Raw genomic sequence first — 21,965 nt, forward strand, 5'->3', positions numbered from 1 at the left:
AACTGTTTTTCCATTTGTATTCCTGAGAAAACACCGGCCTGGCATTGGGGTGTGTTCCCAGAGTGCTGGATATCTTCAAAGCACTTCGCAAATGCCGAGTGTTGTTATCAGCCTGGCCGTGAGCATTACCTCTCCTCGGGTCCCCAAGTTATTCCGCAGGACCTTTGAAGACTATTTGATTATCCAATCAGTTCTCCATGTGCTAACACTCAGAGTTTGGCACATCAAAAAGGAGGAGGGAAGGAATGATTTGTCACGAGGATAAACAAGGAGCAGGAGCAGGAGCAAATGGGCCATTTGTGAGGAGTGATGGGGATGTTTTGAAGCAGGTCTTTGGAAAAGCTGCCTTGATCCAGCCACCTCGCTGCCCATTTCTTCAGCAAACATCTCCGCTGTGATAAAGAGCTCAGAGCTGCTTTTCCTGGGTAAATGGAAGTGGTGGCAGCTTCTAGAACCATGAAATGGTCACAAGAGCAGAGCTGGCCTCACTCCTAACCCAAGCCACTCTTTTCCAGCAGAAAATGGGCTGTCCACCCACCAGCACAGTAGGGAACCTTCTAGAAACATCACCTACAATTATTTTAGGGGAATTCCTCAACCAGAAAAGGAATCTCCCGTTTTTCCTACCAAAAGAAACTTCTTTGGATTAACCCAGCTAAACACAACCTGTGTGACAGCTGGACTCCAAGTGTGGCTCAGCTGTGAGACAGAGACATTAACATATTTCACCCAATGTTCACAGAATCATGGGATGCTTTGGGATGAAGGGACATGAAAACTCATCCAGTTCCAACCCTGACACCTTCCATTGTCCCAAGCTGCCCCAAGCCCCATCCAGCCTGGCCTTGGAAACTTCCAGGGATCCAGGAGCAGCCACAGTTGCTCTGGGCACCAGTGCCAGGCCCTCCCAGGGAAGGATTCCATCCCAGTATCTAATCTAAACCCACTCTCTTATATCAACTTTAAATAAATTAAATTACTGATACAAATTAAAAGGGTTTTTTAGGCATTATTTGATAGCATTTTTGTAGCCACAAGCAGCGGCTGAGTCACAGCACAGAGCTCAAGGCTCAGCTTTACCCAGGCCAGAGGAAGGAGCTCAGCTGACATGTCCAGTTTAATGAGCAGTGTCCAGTGAAGGAGGTCAGGAAAGATCCTGAAACCCTGGAATTCTGCTGGAGATGGCCTGTGGCATCTGGCTGGATGTGATCAATCATGAGATACCCTTCTGCAGCACAGAGAGCTCATTGTGCTTTCATTCTAACACAGCTCAGCAGAGTCTTTCAGAGCTTGGAAGTGTCACAGAACATCTGACAGCTGACCAGACTCCACTCCTAATGAACTGGGCCAGTCCCAAAGAGGAATTCTAATACTTTTTTGACAGGAAATCAGATGGTTTTTTTACTTGAAAAGTTTAATTACACAACGAGATACAGACATAGGTTTCTCTGGTCCTTTATTATAGTTGTACACTAATGTAACAGTGTAAAATGCAGCAGCTGAAGGGTTCTATACATCAGGGAAAAGCTTTGGGGAAGGGCCTGTACCACAGAAAAACATAAAACATTCCCTGTTTCAGGTGTTGTCTGCAGACAGTGATTTCAGTCAGTTATGGGCAGGCAGGTAACACACATTAAATACACGACATTATGAAGGCCACAAAAACGAGATGCACAAAGAAAGAAAAAGCCAAGATGTGCCAGGAAATAAAAGTTAAAAAATCCCAAATTAAGGCATGAGGGGACCCTTCATCCAGAGCAGAATTCCAGTCCTCTAAAACCCTGTGGAGATCAAAGCAAACTCCAATTCTGGAGCTTCCAATACCAGGGGAGACACTCCTGCCATTCCTGACAGAAAAGGCAGCACAAAAGTGGTGAGGAACACCTGAAGAGTTAAAGTTCTGGAATGCAGGAGCAGGGATCAAACATTCCAACAGCAGAGGAAGTTTGTCCCACTGTGAAGTCACCCAGGACAAGGTGAGAGCAGCATTTCAGAGAAATCCTGAAAGGCAGCTGGAATCAGAGCAGCACAGACACAGGTCTGCTCCAAACCTTCTCCTCCCTTTGCAGGGAGTTGTCCCCAAATTATTCCTGTGACAGTCTTTAATTCCTGGGCCTTGCTACCCCAGGAATGCCTCCCAGGGCAGGATTTAGTAATAAAGTGACTCCTATGCAAGGAAAATACAAATATGTGCTTTGACCCTTTTGTATCGTGCCATCCAAAAGAGCCCAAAAATTCCTTTTTAACTTAATTGTGCAAAATCATCAGAAAAATCACCTCTAACACAACAATCAAACCATTTTTCCACACAGAACTGAGAGAATAAGGCACAGGAATTCTATCCCATCTCTTGTTCTAAACACAAATATTTTCCTGAAGTTTACATTCACAAGGTCAATAAAGTCATTGTAACAGAAGAGATAAAACTGAAACAAAAAAAAAACCAAGCCAGTGTGTTCACTTCCAGATTAATTCCAACAATCTGCCCTGCAGCTGAGCTCCTGCCTGCCTTCAGGAGATGCTAAAAAACTACACGTAAATGCAGGACTCAAGAAACAGAAAAAAAAAATGTAACAAAACCCCTGTAAAACATCTTTTTGTAACACAGTAGAGTTATTTTTTATCTACATTAACCCTGTTTCCGGATATTTGAAGTGATCAGTGCTGAAATTGGAATTTCTTCATTTTATGTCAGTAAAAATAGGTGTGATTTGATGTAAATATGGACATAGCTTAACTGGGTAATTCACTATTGTCTAACAAAGCTTCCATGGCAATACTTGAACAAAGTAAATCTCTGTGAGAACTTGAAATAAATCTCTCTGAGAATTTTAACTGGATCACTGGGAAGGGAATATCCCACATTCTCTCTGATGGATGCAGGGTGGTTGAAAAGGGATTTACACATCCAGGAGGAAAATCTGATTGAGTGGAGCAAACCATGGAGAACTCAGCAGGTGTGAGGCTGCTACAGAATTCCAGAACAGCTGAAGTTAAACAGTTACACCACAGCAGTTCCCTAAAATCATCTGGATTTGGGGTTTGTTGGGAAAGCTGGATCAAATGGTGATTCTTCTCAGTGCATCAGAGAAGTCCAAAAACTCAGTGGAAATCACAAAAGCAATTTTAAAACTGAGCAATTACAAAATTGCTTTTACAAATTTTTACAAAATTACGAAAATCTTTTAAAAAGATCCATTCATAAATGATAAGGAGATTGATGCACCTACAGCCCAGTGCTGCTGAGGCAGCTCTGTTTTTAAATAAAAGGCAACATTAAGATGTCTTTGTATTACAGTTTTTTTCTATTAATGAGTGGAAAATATCTGAACTGCTGCCATCTTTCTCCAGGGTCATCCTCAGAAAAGTGTCTGCAAGAGCAGCATTGAATAAATCTGACTTAATGACTGGATCATAATTATTATATATTCAGGCAAAAAGTAAAATCACTCTTTTCCTGCTCCCAGAACTGTAGATATTCCTTCCAGCTTTAGTTTGGAATTTATAATTCTCAAAAAAAATCATCACTGATGAGATTTTGTAGCTAAAAATCTGTGTGGTGATAGCAAAGCCTGCAGAGTTCAACTGAGATGATGGAATCAGAAAATCATGGAATGGTTTGGGTGGGAAAAGACCTTAAAGCTCATCCAGTGCCACCCCTGCCATGGCAGGGACACCTTTCGCTATCCCAGGATAATCCCAGCCCCTCCAAAGGGAGATGGCACAACCAGGATGGAAGTGGTCCCCCAGGCAGGGAGGAAGTGGTGAAACCGAAGAGCTCCACTGCCACACGAAATTCCCATCAGGAAAAATATCCTACACCGGGATAAAAGGAGGTTTCCTTCCTTTCAGCACCCAGAGTCACTCCAGTTGAAGTGGCCACATTTCAGGGGACAAAGGCACAACTGTGGCACCAGAACAACAGCCTGAGGTAGAGCTATTAAGGAGGCAAAGGCAGGATCTGGGCACTCAATTGGTTCTACAAGATTATCTCAAACCCTTAAAATCATCAGGGTCACACTGAAAAGTGTAAAGGTGCGTTGAAACTGAACAGTTGGATTTTTAAAAAACCAAAGTACCAATTGGAGAGATCTGGATTTAGCATTGCCAAGCTAGGTCATGGCTTCACTGAATCCCACCAGGAAAGATTCCTCAGACTCCTCAAACACAACCCATGGAGATCACACAGGGAGTTCACAGGCAGAGCTGCTCCTCATCAGAAATCTGGTGCATGAATTTAATCTGCTAAATACAGCAGAGCATGAAGGGCCAGAGAGAAAGGTGCCTGAGAGAAAATCAGGTTTAGTAGGATGTGAGAGGTGATCCTTGGGGCAGCTGGACCACAGCTCCTGGGAAAGGCTCAGAGCTGGCAGCTCACACAGCAGCTCTGCTTGGTCCATAATTAATTCCAACCCCCACTGGACCTCATTACCATAAGGTGCAATAAAAACAAACTGGTCCCCACTGGTCCTGAAGCTGGGTGTTTTTATAGGAAAATACATCTCAAAGCAGAACTTTGAAGGGAGCACTGGTGCTCTATGAGTTACTGAAATAAAAGCCCTTTCCCACAGCTGAGTTTTGTCCACACCCTCCTAGTACAGGTTTGAGGAATTGGTTTGGGTTTTTTTCCCCCCCTAATCCCACTGGGAGGGTCGACTGGGCTTTATCTAATCTTGCTTTCCCTTTTGATGTGATCAGTTTCCTAGGATCAATTGGACATTTTCACCTAATTTTCCACTTGGCTCTTGCCAGTCTTGTGATACTGGTGAATTCTCTTCTCCTCCCTTCTCTTGATAGATTAACACAGGAAAGCAAAAGCTGCCAAAGCCAAAAGCTTCCACAGTTGTTAAAAGGTTTTAGAAAAAGTCTTTTGGCTCCTGGTGTAGTGGCAGTGGGCATTCTGAGGCACCCACATCAAATATGGAATGTGCAGCCAGCAGAATGGAAAGAGATCCTGGAAGTCATTTCTGTCCTCCTCATCCAAAGAAAAAGGAAGAAGGTAAAGTGTCTGAGACAAGCTAATTCCCTTCCAGCTCTCTTCCCAGACATCAAACAATTCCCCAAAAGGACCCGATCAGATCTGATACTTTTCTTTTTCTTCCCACTTCCTCCTTCTTAATTTTTACCCAGAATTATTAATTTATGCAAGGCACTGCAAGAGCATTTGAAGAAACACAGAACAATTCAGAGAAGGAGCAGGGGACGAACTCTCCTGTCCTTATTTTTAACTGCCTTAATAATTCCTTGTTGACCCCTGCCTCGGAACAAGCCAATTTGCTAAGGGTTAATATTTCTCACTTCTTTTAAAAAAAAAGCAAAACTAAAAACCCTGACAGCATCTCTAGGGAAGGTCAGGCAGCACTGGTAGTGAAAGGGCATGGATACAAGGAATAATCATGAGAAATGCTGGGCCAGCTATGGGCTGAGCTGCGGGGCGTGGGGCCGGAGCTGGGGGTGGAAGGACGAGCGCACCGTGCGGTTCATCAGCGGCTGCAGCGGGCGGAAGTTGTCCACCATCCTCCTCTCCTCCTCCCCGTCCGACGTGAACAGCAGCGTCCGAAAGGCCTCCAGCTGGGAACCACAAATGGCCACTCCAGTCACTTCCCAGGAATTCCCCCGGTTTGGGAATTCATGGCAAAAGACAAGAGTTTATTGTTGGAGAGGAAAGTAAAACCAAAGGTAGCGCTGTGTTTGAGTTCTGAGGGGTTTTAGCACCCACATCTCTGTCACCTGCTGGTGTCCCATTATCCACACCAGCGTGGAAGAATTATCAGTCATCTGCCATCCTTAGGGAAATTAAATCCCAAATGTGGCACAGCTGAGGGAGCCATTTCATCATTTCAAGCACTTCATCCAACCTCCATTTACAGCCTCCCTGGCATCCAGTAAAAAGGGAACCCCAACAATCCTCATGTTTTTCTCTCACTGGTTTGTAACTGGGATTAAAATAAAGCAGCAGCAGATCATCTTTTAATGCTCACAAGGCCATTCCAATGATAAATCACTGCTATGAGAGTGAAGAGCCAAGAAAAAAAGAAAAAATAAGAAAAATTTCAATTTTAAAGAATGCTACACTATGCCTGTAGTTCTCTGTGAACAATCTCCATCTCACAAAATCTTCCCTTTTCCCTTCCCTCCACAAAAAAAGCTGCATCATGCTAAGGAGAGCAAAATTATGAGAATTCCAATAAGTTCCTAAAAGCTCCCAAGTTTCCAAGGGGCAGGTTCCAGAATTGTGTATCACAGATCAAGATAAAACTCTTGAGACTAGATGGAAAATTTGAATAAAGCTGGAAAAACATCTTGGAGGGGTCTTAGGTCTTTCTGTATTAGCAGCTGTTGACACCAGGATTCCTCCCCAAATCCTGGGTTGAAACACTCACAGATCTCTGGGAAAACACTGAGAATTTTTGTGTTTTCCCAGAGAATTGCTGGTGAAAAACTGGTTCTGAGCATCTCTGTGGCAACAAGTAGCATGATCTGGAAGGAAAATTGAGATTTACCTGATCCTCATCCACCTCGATTGGCTTCTTCTTAATGATCCACGTGACTGATTCAGTGAGGGGGGGAGTGGTCAGGGAGCCAGCGTAGGTCCAGTAATCGGGGCAGGAAGGGATCAGACAGGAGGGATCAAAGACATCAAACTCGATCACAGTGTCCTAAATAGCAGGAAAAAACACTTTTAAGGATGGTGTTTTGAGAAAAAACTGTCAAAGTTGGAAAATATCTTGACAGTGAGGTTAAAAACCATGTTATGTGTGTGCATGGGAAATGGGCTGTTGGGAATATTAACAATGTAATAATTTTAAATCCCACAAATCTGTATAAAATTGGGTTTGAGGTGTAAGGGGCAGCTGCTGAACAGCGAAAATTGAAATATTTCTGCTGTCCCAACAAGCCATTAGGAATTCAGTGCAGGAGAAACAAGGAATGAGAAGGATCAACAGCCTAAGGCTTTGTGGGAGCTGGATGCAAACAGGAAAAAGAGGGAATAAGTGGTGGAATAAGTTCAGGTAGCTGTGCCAGATCCTTAAAAGACTGCAAACAAAAAGTGTTTTACTTTTCACCATGTGATTTTACGCAGCAGGAAGCGGACTGAAGTTTTTATTTAAATCAAATATTTCCATCTCTAGAATGTTCAATCCCTTAAGTGAGGATATCATAAAGAATGTAGGAGCTTCAAAACCCAGGATTTCCCACACAAACATTTCTCCAGGTGGATTTTCAGGATATACTTGGGGATCTTTAAAAGAAACCACATTTCTTTTAAATTCACATGCTGCAAATTATTATATTGTCACAATAGATGTATATTCCGATTTGGGAAGGACTTCTGGCACTGAACTGAGGTGTTTGGTGTTTATCTGGCAGAGTTGTCACTGCTCTGATATAAAAACTTGTTTTATTTGGATTTTAAAACTCCTTCCTCTGAGAAGTAGTGGCACAGCGACTTCAGCTGGATGTGATTAGAAGTTGAAGAGGTCGATGTGGTTTTTTGCGTGTACTTTCAGAAGGGAACGGGCACGGGAAGGAGGAACTGCTTCTGTCAGAGACTCAGCACTCCCTCTCCTGGCAGGACTCTGCCAGGAACGATCCCATTTCCCCAGCAGAAAATTCAGTGTTTATAAAAAAGCAAATCATCTCAAAGATCAGTCAAAAAAAATCAAAAAGCCTTAATCCCACAGTAAATAAACCCCCACTTCAAGCATGTCCTTGTAAGGGAACTCTCAAGAGCAGCTCATTTTTTCAAGAGCTTTGGAAAGCTTAAAGTATCCAATTCCTCCTAAAAAATCAGCTTCCCTTCCCACTTCCAAAGCACCAATCAGCCCCTCCCTGGTAAAATTTAAGGAAGAAGGCTTTTCTCTGTGTTTTGTGGTTCTCCAAGTGTTCTTTCTGCAGGGTGACAATGGGTGGGACACCTCAGAGCACTGACCTTGTGTCTGACTGCTGGCAGGGCATCCACCAGGGTCTGCAGCCCTTCGTGCCGTGCTCCCAGCTGCAGGGACAGGGAGGGGTTGGAGAATCAATAAGCTGATCAATAATCAATCAGTTCTACTTATCAGCCTTAGTGGTTTTTTAATAACAACAATCACAGAATATTTAGGGTTGGAAGGGAGCTCTGGAGATCATCCAGCCCAAGGCAGGTGCACCTGGAGGAACACATCCAGGTGGTTTTGGGATGTCTCCAGACAGGGAGATTCCATATCCTCACAGAACAGCTCTTCCACCCTCAGTGTCAAATTCTTCATACTGAGGTGAAACATTTTTTAATTTCTGGCCATTGCTTCTCATCTTGTTCACTGGCACCGTCGACCAGAGCCTGGCACCATCCTCTGACACCCCTTGAAAATATTTATATGGATTGATGGAATCCCCTCTCAGCCCTCCCTTAACTGCCCTAAGCTGGCTTGAACAGAATGTAAATAGAAAGGCCCCATGACAGCTGGTCCCACAGAACAAAATTACCTTTAAGAACACTCCAATAACAGCCAGGCCATTCCCTTCCATCACAGCTTCCTCAAAATTCGGGTACTCCACAGCATTCCAGTGCACCAAATGCAGCTGAAAGAGGAATGAGGGAGAAATCAACTCCTGCACAGAGCACAGACACCACACCTGACTTCTGGTCCTGGCTGCATTTACTCCTTGGCAGAGTGAGGCACTGCAGTGAGTAGCCTCAGAAACCACAGAAATGAGGAACAAAGTGCTCTTGGTAAATAATGGTCTTTCCCTTCCTTTTTTGTCCTTTGCTTTAAACAAAAGTACAGACCCACTGCATTTCCCATCTATAAAAGGGATTTAGTCTGTGGGAGTCTGCCTCCAGGAACGCTGATCAAAGGCTCAAAGCTCAGTCTTCCATCTCTTCCCAGGAGCAGAGCGCCCTGCCCTCCTAAGGAACATCCTCCTGCACATAACAATCTTCCTCTGCACTGCTGACAGCCAATGCATTGAGGAGTTTTGTGTGATAAATAAATACCCCAGCCCAAAAACTTAGTCACAGTCTCCTGGTCAATGAGGATCTTGCCAAGCTGGCAGCAGCACCATGAACACACCAACAGGAGAGAAACTCTCCTTAAAAATAACCCATCAGCACTTGACAAATTCTCCTTTGGCAAAGAACTGTGGTCAAAACTGTCACAGTTTCACATTTTCACTGATTTCATCCTTTTTATTGACACTTTCTTTCTCAGTAGTTACTTAAGCATCAAAGTTCTGGTATTTTAGTAACCGTTCAAAAGTTGCAAACAGAAAATAAAGTGATGTTTTTTAAGAGTACTTAATATATGCTTTGTTTCTCTGAACAATTTAGCAACAATAAACAAAGTGATTTTTAATTTTCAGTAATGGTGCCAATGTCCAATTTTCAGGCTGTTCTCCAGAAAACACAGTGAAGATGAATTTTTATAGAATAAAACAGCAGATAAAGTGTAGCACTTCAAAATAAACTGCAACTCCTCAGTTTGGGAGTTTTCACAGACACACCTGTGACAAATATTTGCATTGCTCAGGATTTCATCTCGTACCTCTGCTGGGTAAAATTTACTGTCAACTGTGTGCTCTGAGCCCCAGTCGTTGATAGCTCCCCAGTGGAAGTGGAACTGCTTTAGCCTGTACTGGTTTGCCAAGGGGCCTCCAACAATGACTAGAAAACAAAACAAGACACACATGTTAATAAATATGATTTAGAATTGGCCAGACAAGTAAATCCTAAGAAAAAATTTTGCCCAGGAAAAAGTATCAGGTGGAGCAACTCAGTGTTGTACACTATCTACACCTTGCCATCATCGAATTATTCAAGCAAACACATTCCTGGTTTTCCCTGCATCAAACTGGAGATGGGCTGAAGAGTCTCCTCATCCACCTCCCCTCAAGGGAATGTTTTCCCAGCTGACACCAAGTCTGGCACAGTCACAGTGATGAGTTTCACATTCTCACCCCTCTGTCAGAGCAGGAGTGTCAGGACTGCCTGACCAGGTGACAGAGCAGTGACACATCTATTAAATGTATTCAATGACATCCCTACAAGGATCTGTGAAAAATATTGACATTTCTTATGACAAGGCTTCAAGAAGCAAATATTTCCAGACAAATCAGTACATTGAGTCAAATATTCAATCTGCAAGCTACTAAAACCCAAACATCTTATTCTGCTGCAGCACAGCTTCCAGACTGCACAAGCAAAGGTCAGACTGAAATATGTTTTGTTGTGCCTACAAACTGTTCATGAAGGATTTAAACAGCCAGTCTGCCACTGGGCAAGCTTCTGAAAGATTTAATGCCCTTTTCATCAATGAATAAAGGTAAAACTTCTGTCCTCCTGATTTCAGAAGGCCTCCCATCCTCCTGCAAACACATGAATGAAGTCCATGCCCAGCTTCTGTTTCCACTCATTCCCTCCTCCCTGGACCAAAACCATCCTGCAAAGTCATCTTGCTAATTATGGTATCAGAGCATCTGTAAATCAGAAACCCTAATTACTTCCCAAGGGCTAATAACACTTATGGAATCAGGGAATCCTTTAGGTTGGAAAAGAGCTTTTCCAAGAGTTCATCCAGCACTAAACCATCACCATCTGTTGACATTTATTGAACTGCAGGACATGGGGAAGTTTTACAGCAAACCTAATCCCAACACTGCTTTGGGAAATAAGTTAATCACTTCCATGCTAAGGAGAAAACAATGAGAGGCATTAAGAGATTTTCTTGTATTATTTTTTTTTTCCTGAAAGCCAGCTAGCAGGTTTGAAATCCTAACCAGACAGGCCTGTCTGTGATAAAGGAATAAATTAAAACAGGCTGTGCAAAGTGACACTGAATTAATCTCATCCCCTGCTGTTGAGCTCTGGGCACGAATGCAACACTGACCATCACTGGAAAATCACAATTCCCCATCCCTGGAAGTGTCCAAGACCAGGCTGGACAGGATTTGGAGCACCCTGGGATAGTGGAAGGTGGCCCTGCCCATGGCAGGGGGTGGAATGGGATGAGCTATAAGGTCCTTCCCACCCAAACCACGGTGGGATTCTGTGCTGGAGAAGGGCTGGGATAAAGATGTGGATCACACAGCCAAGCCTCTCAGAAGTGAAGTTCCTGTGCTCTAACACAATCTATCCACTCCTGAGTATGTGATGATGCAAACCCACAAGTGAATTTTATGTTAATAACCACAGCCACTTGAATATTTGCCTCACAAGTAAATTTAGGCACAGACACACATATGGAGACTCAGGTTCCTGTAGTGCCACCAGAAAGTGACAGGAAACAAACAGGAACTTCAGTCCCTTCAGAAACATTTCTTCTCAAATTACAATCTTGACAATTTCAAAACAAAAGTTTAAGGGGCTCAAAGAACAAGAATCACGTCAGCTGTTTCTTGCAGCCCTGGCCCTGTTTCAGCCTCGTTTCTGATGGCACCACACACAGACAGAGCACATGCTGTACATACCTTCCCCTCACCCTCTTCTTCCTCCTGCTCTACCTTCAGCTTTAGCCCAAGTCTTGCAAACCCCATCTCAGGATTCAGGCATTTTTGTCTATCCTGGGTGTCTCTCTCATCTTCTCTTTCAACTGTGGTGCTTTTGTTTGCTCCCAAGCTTTCTTCTCTGGATTCTATGATTGTTAGACAGAAGCTGGCAGTGAGAAAAACCAGAAATAGCAAGAGTAAAGAGAGAAAGGTGGAGGAGAGAGGCAGGCACCTGAAAACTGGGGGTTATACAGCAACACCTCACTATCTGTTGCTTCTCTGTCATTCTGGCACCCTGGCACTGATTGTTTGATGCCATCCTACCCTTCATGAACTTGAATTCATTTAAGGAAGATGAGGATGATAAAAAGGCAGCAAATGCTCACAGGGAAAGATTTACCTCAAGGAAAGTCTTACAGACAAAGCAGGTAAGATCTTTCAGAGGTGAGCACCAGTCTCAAAGGCCTGATGATTCCAGCCTTGCCTTTATGCCACAAAAATTGTTCCTATGCAATTAAATATTGCATCTTTCTCAACCCCCTACAGGCAATTCCCCTTTGTTACATCAATTCTTGAAGAAAAAAATCCAACTTTGTTATCCACTGAACACTCAACAGATAGTGGGGTGTGGTTTATAAAGCAAGAGGCTGTTCAATGAAAAGCAAAGCCAGTCTAAAGTTAGTAAACTAAAATCACTCATGGGGTAACAAGTGATGTCTTTCTGCTAACCCAACCTCACTGAAAAAACCAGCACTTTGTGCTGGAGAAACAGAAAGGCAGGACTTGGCTTCTTCATGACATCAGTGCATAAAGGAGCAAAGGCAAAGATATTCCCTCTTGGAAATGGATTATTCACTCTTGGAAATGGATATTCCAAGTGAACAGCTAGAAATAAGAAAAACAAAACAAGCCCAAAACATCACACAAGCTCCCTGCATTCCACCACCACCGTTTTTGCTGCACTGTTTTATCAGCTGCATTCCAAACATCAGCCAGAAATATTGGTGTTGTGTAGACAAAGTGTTTGTTTGTGTGCTGGAGGCTCCCTCCCCGAGGGCATTGCTAAATCCCACAGGAAGCTGCAGGCGCTCTCATGGTGAGCAGCCACTTTAAACATAAATTACTCCAATCCAACAGGTTCAAACTTGCTCAGGGTCTTTCAATTTTTCCCTGCAGGACATGCTGGGCAATCATGTGCTTCACAACAGCCCTGACTGATTGCTACCAGCACACTCACCCTTATGAAATATCTTCATATTCTGCAATATCCTTTGGCAGCTTTTAGAAGGAACAGTGGACAGAAAATCTGGGATTTGGGAGCAATATCTTGATTTTAAGTCAATTTTTTTTTTACTCTATTGAGCCGTTAAAAAGGTTGAGCTGCTCAGGTGAGAGGTTTATTCCCATGAAATTGCTGGAGTGCATGGTTGGATTTTCCATGCATTCCTGCTTCCCCTAAAACAACAGGAACACACACACACACACCTGCTCCAGAGGGCAGAGCTCAGTGTTATTTCATTCCCTAAAACCCCACAGAGATAAGTGTGTGTGCTTTCCAACTGCAACTCATTTGGCTGCTGATCATTTCAAGTGCATTAAATATCTCTATTAACACCACAAGAGATAAGTGGCAGATTACTTCAATAAAGAGCAGCGATGGAATCAGGTTTCAAATTGAGTAGGTACACATATAAATGACTGAAGATTGACTTGTGTGGGTAAAATTTATTACAAAACCTACAACACAGGGCACTGAGGCTTGTGAAAGGAGTTTCAACATACAGCAGGGGATTTGTGCACAATGCCCACAGTGATAAAAACACTGTAAATGTGAAGTCTGTATAGAATTTCTTCATCATGATTCCCACCACTGTAAACCCAGGATTTTTTTTTACCATACATTCATTTTCAACATCAGGTCTTACATCACACAATTATTTCTCCTCTCTTAGCATTAACTTAGACATTAAATAGATTTTTTTTCCCCGAGTTTTTACTTACTTGATCTATCAGTAGAATCATCGAACTCCACCAGGAAGGAGTAGCCATTGTTCCAGATGTGAAGACAGGTGGTGGGGTCATAGCTGATTTTCAGAGGCTTCAGGAAGGGATCATAAACACTGTCCCTCCACTGGATGTTGATGGGAGACTGGCGGGTGCCTCCGGGAATTGTCAGCGGGCTCTGCCACAGCGGATGCACTGCAAGGTGAGGAGCAGAGTCAGGCTCTGATGCAGGACACAGAACTTTCTGGCAAGGGAAGGTGCTGTGTCACCAAAAGCTAATTCAAGTCAGCTGGTGCCCAGGAAAGCAAAAGAAAAATAAAACATTCCAGTTGCATGACTCAAGCCACACAGGGAAGCGCAGTAATTTGACTTAGAACAACCATGTCGGTACCTTTCTGCCTTTGTAGAATGCTCTGCAGAGAAATCGTTATTTCTTTATCCCTTATTTCCCAGAAAAAGAGAATGTTTTCCTATCATTGCCAGATTTTAAGGCGGCTTTCTTTTCCAGCCTTCTCTGCACACCAGCACTATCAGCTGAGCTGGGAGAGCTCCAGACATGGGATAATTCCCACTGGGAAGGAAAACATTCTCTAGAAGACAACACGAGCACAGGGGTTACTCCACAAAGGGGGGTTCAGAGCTCCTGCAGCAGCCACGCCAATCCTGCCCAGAACTGCATTGTGCAGATAGGTCCCGCTGATCCCACACCTGTAAAACCCAAACCCAGCAATTCTGTGGGCAGCTTGGGCCCCTCAAACTGGCACAAGCAGGATAGGTACGTGAATGGTTTCCACAGGACTTTATTCTTCTTAAAACCAGAACTGCTGCCTGCGTGGACCTGTTCACCTGGTGACCCACACACCGCTTTTAGCGCCCTGTCTCTCTGCTGAACACTAAATCATGATGCTTTGAGCATCACTTTACAGGCTACTTCACTAGATACGACTGCTCAGGGTCTTTTAAACGAGGAATTAAAATAAACCTTCAAACCACTCACACGAGGAGTGGCCGAACAACTTCCCACCCCCCCGCCGCTGTTTCCCTCAGTGAGGAGCAAACTTTACGGAGCTCCATAAGGTCAACTCAGGCAAAGGCGGCGCAAAACACTCCCTGTGTTTAAAACACTGCCACTTCCTGATGTTTCAGGAACATTTTGTCATTTTTCATGACAAAGCCAGGCAGAGCTCGGTGTCCCTGCGGCTCCTACAGAAAGTTTGGCAGCGCGGGGAGCTGGGAGCGATGGCGGGACTGAGGCGGGGCGGGCTGAGGGGGCTGAGGGAGAGCGGCACTCACGGGCGTCTCGCAGGCGGTAGGAGCAGCAGGCGCCGAGGCTGCACCGGCGGCTGCCCCGCCGTGAGGAGCAGGATGAGGAGGAAGAGGAGGCGACGGCAGCCGCCCAAGCGCGGCGGAGCAGCGGCAGCATCGCGGCGGAGATCGCGGAGCCACCGCCCAGCCTGGCCCGGTGCGGCCCCTTCCGGCACGGCCCTCACGCCATGGCCCCGGAGGCGGGCTGGGACTGCTCTGGGCGGCTCCTCCTGCTGTGACACCGCTGGAGCAGCGGCAGCAGCTCCGTGCAGGGTAGGGATCATCATTTCCCATGCTCAGGGTGGTGCCTGGGCCCCTGTCAAAAGTGCGTCCCCTCACACCAAGTATGGCCCCTCACACCGAAAGGGGTTCCTTCGCACCAAGGACATGCCCTCCAAAGAGTATCGCCTCACCCAAGAAAGTGTCCTCTCACACTAAAGTAATATTTACTCCCTCACATCAAGAATTTCTCCTCTTTTCCCTCACATCAAGAGTATTTTTTCCCTCACACCAAAACTGGTTCCCTTCCATCAAGTACATCCCCTCATGCCAAATGAGCATCGCCTCACCCCAAAAAGTGTCCCCTCACATCAAAAGTGCATCCTCTTGCACAGAAATAGTATTTATTCCCTCACACCAAGGAGTTTCTCCTCATATCAAGAGAGTATTTATTCCCTCACACTAAAAGGGATTCTGTCGCATCAAGCACACCCCTTCACAACAAATGAGCATCAGCTCACACTGAAAAGTGTCTCACATCAAAAGTGCATCCCCTCACACCAAAAGATGCACAGAAGTGGGTGGCCCTGGCACAGCAGGGTCCCCTTTCCAAGCCACATCTGGCAAAGTTATAAAAAGTTAATGTTACGTTTACTTTTCTTGGCTGCCACAAAGGCAGGAGGCCAAGATACTCCCACCTTGGATGGTGAAAGGGTGAACTCAACTGAATTCAATATTCACCTGACACTGCCTGAGGAAGAAAAATCTCAATGAAACTGGTTAAAACCTTTGTCATGCCTTCTGTTCCAGCTGCCAGTAAGGAAAAAAATATATATATATAAAAAGAAAAGCCTGCAGAAAGCTGAAAGTGTCAGTGAAAGCACAGAGATAAAGCAAGAGTTCTAATTTCTTCCAGTTCTCTTGGACAGCCAGGAGCAGAACACCACCCTCAGCTCCTGACCTTCATCTTGCTGTATTATCATATTTCTTAGTTAATCTCTTATGGTAATTTTGAAAATCTGCATTTATCTTTTGGGATTTTTAAATCTTGTTAGGATGAGTACTTTTGAATTTTCACAAGGAATCTGTCTTAACATTGAGAACGTTTTACTGGAATGGAGACAGGACCAGATTGTCAACCAGTGTCAACGAAAGTGTTTTCTCTGGTTTACCAACATTGTGTAAGAAGCTTCCATTACATTTACAGTATAACATGCTTAAAGTACTCCCGAGTTGAGTAAGAGCAGGTTGAAATCTGGTACACGATTTGCTTTGAGTGGCTGCATGATCACAAACAGATCATCAGGAGATGTACAAACAGCTTGTGATGTCATGATGTTAAACTGGGTTTAAATTTCATTTCACTTCCTCCCTGTAGAGTCTTTTTTGTGCAGCAGGATCCAATTATAAGAAAAATTAATTTTTGGTTTGACTCCCAACATTTTTTAGGATGGCTAATTTACTATTCTCAACAGAACGTTTCCTGTAACTTAGAAAGATAGATAATCAATGAAGTTGAAAAGACCTGCTGCCCATAAACATCGTGATTCCGTCAGGCTTAATCACAGTTTAACTGCCTATTGATCATGGTTAGGCGACTCTTTAACACAGACCTGTCTTGCTGAAGCTACTGATGGACCATAGGCAGGTCCTGGTCATCAGGACAGCCCAGATTGGCTTCAGATGTTTTATATTCAGCATAAACAAGAGAGACTGGGGGATCTTCTCATCTACCAACAAATTACTGTCATCCATCCTTCCACCATTCTCCCAGGATGTGTTCTCTAAATACAACTGATAACCTTGGGCAGCCTAGAAATTACATCTACATCTGCTTCTGTAATTATAGAAACTCTCAGAAAATTACAACCATCCCTTTTCTGTATGTTAAAGCTGATGAAATAAACCTCAAACTCCACTGCTTTACATTGCGCCATTAAGACAAGCCAGCTTCGTGAGGCTTTTTGGTGGCTTGATCCTGCAAGGTTTTGAAAAATGTAAAGATTTTTTTTTACAGAGTTTTTCACTAAGCTGAACAGAGCAAGTCACTTCTTGTGGGCTGAACAGCACAACAATATGGAAACACTCCCAGAAATGATGGGCTGGTGAGGTACAAAACTAAAGAGAAATAACTTAGACCTGCAGCACTTTTGTTTCCCTCCTGAATCATTTGCAGAACCTCCATCTATTTTTTTATGTGCACATGCTACTTCTTCCTGAGCATGAAGTTCAGTAAAACTTCAGCATTTAATTTTAAAAATCCTTCAAAGAAAACCCTTCAAAATAGGAGCTTGGTGACAGGGAGATGGTTTGGTTTGGAAACTGCAGACAGAAAGACAAAACTACCTGTGCCAAAAGGAAGCCTAAGCCCTAAACCTTGTTCCCAGCACTTGACCAACATAGCCAAAACTGTCTTTTCCAGACCATTCCAAAAGCAGTTTTCTTTTGGCCATGCCCCAGCTTAGGATGGTAATTTATGCAAGAGACACAGCTCTCATGCAGCAGAAACTGGAGAGAGCAGCAGCCAGGATCACAATATCCCTGTTTTTAACCCCCAAATTGTTACATTTCTGGGCCATCTGGGAGGTTCCAGCTGGGCTCTCTCTTGTTCCTGAACCCAGAGTGGTTTCCACAACCAGAAAGGGAAAAGCCTGAGGGATGAGCACAAGCCATGCAGAGTGTGTGTGGGAAGAGAAATAGAAACCTCACCCTCAAGCTTTTAAATGACCAAAGCTAATTTTTAAAAAGGTGAGAATTAGAACTAAGCATGCAGTTTTCACCCTTCACTCACTGAGGAAGGGCCTGGGTTGGTGCTTACCTTTGTCACACATCCATCTCTGGTACTGCCAGAGCAGTTAAACCGAATTTTGACATACAAAAACATAACCAAGGTGTGAATCACCTGCAAAAAGGAATCTGCCACAAACAGACCTAGTCTGTGCCTGATTTGGCTTTTTAAAAAATCCCCATCAGACACAGTGATGCTCCACTTAATTTTATAATGTTTGGGGGCTTCTTACATTTGCCCTGTGTTTTTTTCTCCACTTTGCCCAGATATATAGAGCCACCCAAATAGTCCCAGTCTCTGGGATAATTTTCTATAATTAATTGCAGCTTTTGAAGTAGTTCTTTAAAAGTCCATTTAGGATTGATGCAAGCATCAAAAGATACAGGGTGGGAATCAAGATCCAGATGAAAACAAAGGTTTTAATCTTTGAAAAGAAAAATACCTGTTGAATCAAGTGCTTTGATTTCTTTACAAATAAGATAAGCCGGGGCAGACAGTGCGGTGGGGAGAGGTGAGAAACCCCACCCAGAGGAAGGAAATGAGGCTCTGTTTGCCATAGCAACATGTTCTGAATGAGAAAATAAAATATACATGTTGCTGAAATTCAGTAAAAAGCCAGTTTAAACTTTAAAGGACCACAGCTCTGCTTCAGCCACTGGGACTGAGTACTGCAGAGGAAATCCAAGATAGGTTGATTTCCTTGAAGCTTTTTTTTTTGTCTGAATCAAGATTTTGGAGGATAACAGCGCTGGTTGGCTCAGGCCCATCGTGACAAGGTGCTGAAAATTCTGCTGAATTGATGTCAGATGGGGGCTGTGATTTAGGCCAGTTTATTGATAAACAGCCCAGAGCTTTTTATCAAACAGATGTAGCTGACAGGCTGCTCCCAGCTCGACAGCAGATTGGGAAATGCTGAGCTATCCTCTGCCTCCACAGTGTTTGGCTGAGATAGGAGCCTGGCTGAGGAGGCAGTGGCTGAGCCCAGATAAGGGGGAGGTAATTCCAGCTGGCGAGGTAAAGCAAACAGAGGCTTTATCTTCTCCCGTATAAAAAACATTTACTGAAATTATGCATGCAGGCTTAGGAACTCAGCATGGAAAGAGCTTGGAAGAGAACTCATGGACAATTTGGGGAAGCACTGCAGTTGTATGTGCAGGCCTGGAGATGGCACACCTGGATTGTGTGGCTCTGCAGGACTTGTACAGTTCTTTGGAAAAAAAAACCACCCCAAAACTTGAAGGATTCTGCTTTTCTTGTAAGCACTTCTAAAAGGGCAAGAAAGGAAAAAGCCATTCAGGCCTGCTCTGGTAATAATTATTATATTAGGCTTAAAACTCCCCATGGAGAGCATTTCCAGCAATTAGTCTACAGAATGAGTGTCTGAAACCTCCATGTGTCATTACAAGATACCTCAGAGCTTGGCACAGATACTCCCTGGTCCTCCACACCACTGGGAATTTTGACATCCACGCCACAATTCTCCCCAATGTTTCTACAGTGAAGTGCAGGAAAAGCCCTTTGTCCTTGCAGGGTCACAAGGGGAATCAAAAAGCTCCAGAAATTGTCAGCCTTTGAGTTGTTTAAGCCTGGTGTGAGTAACTGTGGAGTAACCCCCAGGCTGCCTCACTCAGAGCTCCTGTCCACTCCCTGCCAGCCAAAAACAGCCATTCCAAAGACAGGGTTTTCCCAAATCAGTTTGTTTTGGCATTTCCTGCATGAATGGTGCAGAGAGGAAAAAGACTGAAGGAATTAATTACTTAAGAAAGTATGTCTTAAATTGAAAAGAGGAATGTGAGTGAAAATAGATATCAGTTGTGGCTCATTCAATCAGCAGTGGTCCTTGGATGGAACAGAGTGGTCTAATCTCTTCTTGGAATGGGATCCCCTCTTACCCTGGGTAACAATGAAATGTTCCTGGAGGAACCTGGCTCTGTTCTTTGGGAGAAGTTATTATGCTGAATAAATTTACAGAGGAAAAAATAAGAAACAAAAGGTTTTTCTAGCTATAAAGAATTACTTTCTACTATTCTCCAGCTGACATTATCTGCACAGCAGTGAGTAGACACAATCTCTGGCTGGCCCCATCTTATCTGAAAGTAAGTTAATCAGTATTTTAAATAACTAAATCTTTAACATCCTCCAGGAGTATCTTGCACCTCAAAGTGATTTACTGGAGGTCTGTACAGCATATTTGAAAGGGTTTATGGCTTGTTCTAGGCCTCATTTTCCAAATCAAACATTGCAGTGGCTATGAAATTCCAAGTCAGAATCAATTTGTGCTAAATGTGTTTTGAATTATGCTCATGAACACAGTTTTCACTGAAGGCAGCCAAGCCTCCCAAGTAATTATTGCTTTTTGTCACAGGTTGGAGTCACACAAAATCTGGTGCCACTGACAGAGGAAATAAAGAACAAGGTGGAGCCCTGAAATTCCACACAGTATTTTCATTTCTTTCATTCTATCCACTCTTTTTTCTTCAGTCTTTCAGCCACATTCCCAAATCCCCTTTATAATTCCCTAATAAATAAGAACAACATTCAACCACACCAGCTCTTTTCCCAACCCCTGCATCTCCCATTTTCCACCCATTGGGATGAGATGAAGTGACTTACAGGAGGCATTCCGGGTGTTTTTCCGGGAGCAGGCAGCCAGGCTGCAGCACCGTGCTGGCACAGCCCGGAGATTTCTCAGCTGCTTGGAGAGACTCCCCAGGGCTGTCACCTTCAGCCCATTCATCGCTGCCACCGGCCACTCCAAACCTTCCCTGCTCCCTCAGCAGAGCCTCCCACAGCCTAACAACCCAACATGACAGAGAATAAAAAATCATACGGCTACACAGCTCCACCGAGGGGTCACCAGGCTTCTTTATAAATAATTCTGAGAGCACCCTTTGCTGGTTAAGAGGTGGAGCCATCCCAGGAGTTAATTTTCAACCTGTCCCTGCACTGTCTTCTCCATTGGCTCTCCAGTCTCTCCAGAGGCTGGCTGGTTGATGATTATTCTACATGCGCTTCCCAGAGGTTCTTTTCCCCCCTCATCTGGTTCCAGGAATAGGAAGGGTTGCAGAAAACTCCTCTTTGGTATGCAAGGAAAGGGTTCTTATCACTCCTCGGTGCTGTGAATTTGAATAGTTGCGTATTTGAATACTGATAGCCAAGAGGTGCTGTCAGGAACAGCTGAAATGCCCCGAGCTGGTGCTCAAACTGAGGAATTCCCAAAATCCAGCAGCTATGCAGGGCTGGGCCCAGAAAAGGAAACATTTTAGCTACTTTAGCTATTTAACTGCAGCAGCATTGCAGCCTCCAGCTGAGGAGCTGCAGAACAAGGGATGCAAACAACAAATTTTGTTACAAAACCAAAATTTTATACAGACTCAAAAGAGTAAGATAATGACCCATAATTGTTCCTCTGGTCATACTTGAACTCAGCTGAAATTTTTATTTGGGACAAGGCAGAGGGAGATGTTTTCCTAACCCATATTTCTCAGAGATAAAAGCAAGAATGTTACTCTCTTGCTGTTTCCCGGGGCACTTCCAGTAACTTTGTTACTTTATGTCAAAATCCTGTCTGGAAATCCCACACTTCCATTTTCTTTGGGAATATTTGCTCTTCCTCTGAAACAATCCACACCAATAGTACAAATGCATCCAAGTCAGAGCTGCAGTTTTTCAGGCCAAGCACAGAAACAGAGGAAAAGAATTATTCCTGTAAAAATTCCCCAATATTTCAGACAACTGCCAGCTAAATGGGAATAATGATGGGGAACCATTGAAGATAGAATTATCCTTTCCAAGGACAAGGAGTCAAGGATAACCCAGCACAGCAGTACCTGACCCAAAGAGTCCCCTGGCATTCCCAGCCCCTGTGAGTGACAAAGTGACAAACCAGAGCCAAGGTCCAACGCAGGAGCAGAAGAAGGAATAAAAAGAGACATCCCAAGTCCTTCCTGGAGACAGAAATAGAGACAAACCAGAAGCCAAGAGTCCCAGCACCAGAGCTAAGGCTTAAATGGGCTCCTGGCCCATTGTGGTGGTGGAGGCTGCAGGTGAGGATTATGGGGGTCATTAAACTTAATTTAAAAAATCCCTCAGGCTCACAAGAAAATGGAAGTATTTACAAAACACATGTGATTCCTTTTCTCCATTAAATAATTAAGTGGGTATATATAGAAAGCTCCAGAATCCG

General features: G+C 44.0%; 1 protein-coding gene across 3 annotated transcripts; it reads right to left on the reverse strand.

Moving 5' to 3' along the window:
* Positions 1 to 1,439: 1,439 nt before the first annotated feature.
* Positions 1,440 to 20,655, reverse strand: CA5A (carbonic anhydrase 5A). Of its 3 annotated transcripts, XM_058846120.1 has the most exons (8): positions 14,761 to 14,939; positions 13,465 to 13,662; positions 9,525 to 9,643; positions 8,467 to 8,562; positions 7,934 to 7,996; positions 6,504 to 6,659; positions 5,386 to 5,571; positions 1,440 to 4,476 (listed from the first exon to the last, which is right to left on the reverse strand). In XM_058846120.1, exons 1-7 carry the CDS (start codon positions 14,888 to 14,890, stop codon positions 5,416 to 5,418), a joined length of 918 nt encoding a protein of 305 aa, XP_058702103.1. In that variant the 5' UTR covers positions 14,891 to 14,939; the 3' UTR covers positions 1,440 to 4,476; positions 5,386 to 5,415. The 3 variants fall into 3 exon arrangements, with proteins under 3 accessions (XP_058702103.1, XP_058702104.1, XP_058702102.1); XM_058846121.1 differs by lacking the exon at positions 14,761 to 14,939 and adding an exon at positions 20,393 to 20,655 and having other exon boundaries at positions 1,440 to 5,571; XM_058846119.1 differs by having other exon boundaries at positions 1,440 to 5,571; positions 14,761 to 14,938.
* Between the last annotated feature and the right edge of the window lie 1,310 nt (positions 20,656 to 21,965).

The sequence above is a fragment of the Poecile atricapillus genome, chromosome 10 (genome assembly GCF_030490865.1).
Source record: "Poecile atricapillus isolate bPoeAtr1 chromosome 10, bPoeAtr1.hap1, whole genome shotgun sequence".
NCBI lineage: Eukaryota > Metazoa > Chordata > Aves > Passeriformes > Paridae > Poecile > Poecile atricapillus.

Excerpts from the sequence above, each read along its gene's own strand:
- CA5A (XM_058846120.1), bottom strand. The coding sequence starts at position 14,890 with ATGCTGCCGCTGCTCCGCCGCGCTTGGGCGGCTGCCGTCGCCTCCTCT. Across the intron at positions 7,997-8,466 it reads TTATTGGAGTGTTCTTAAAG|CTGGGAGCACGGCACGAAGG; the intron begins GTAATTTTGTTC and ends CTGTCCCTGCAG. Across the intron at positions 5,572-6,503 it reads TCGAGGTGGATGAGGATCAG|CTGGAGGCCTTTCGGACGCT; the intron begins GTAAATCTCAAT and ends TGTGGTTCCCAG.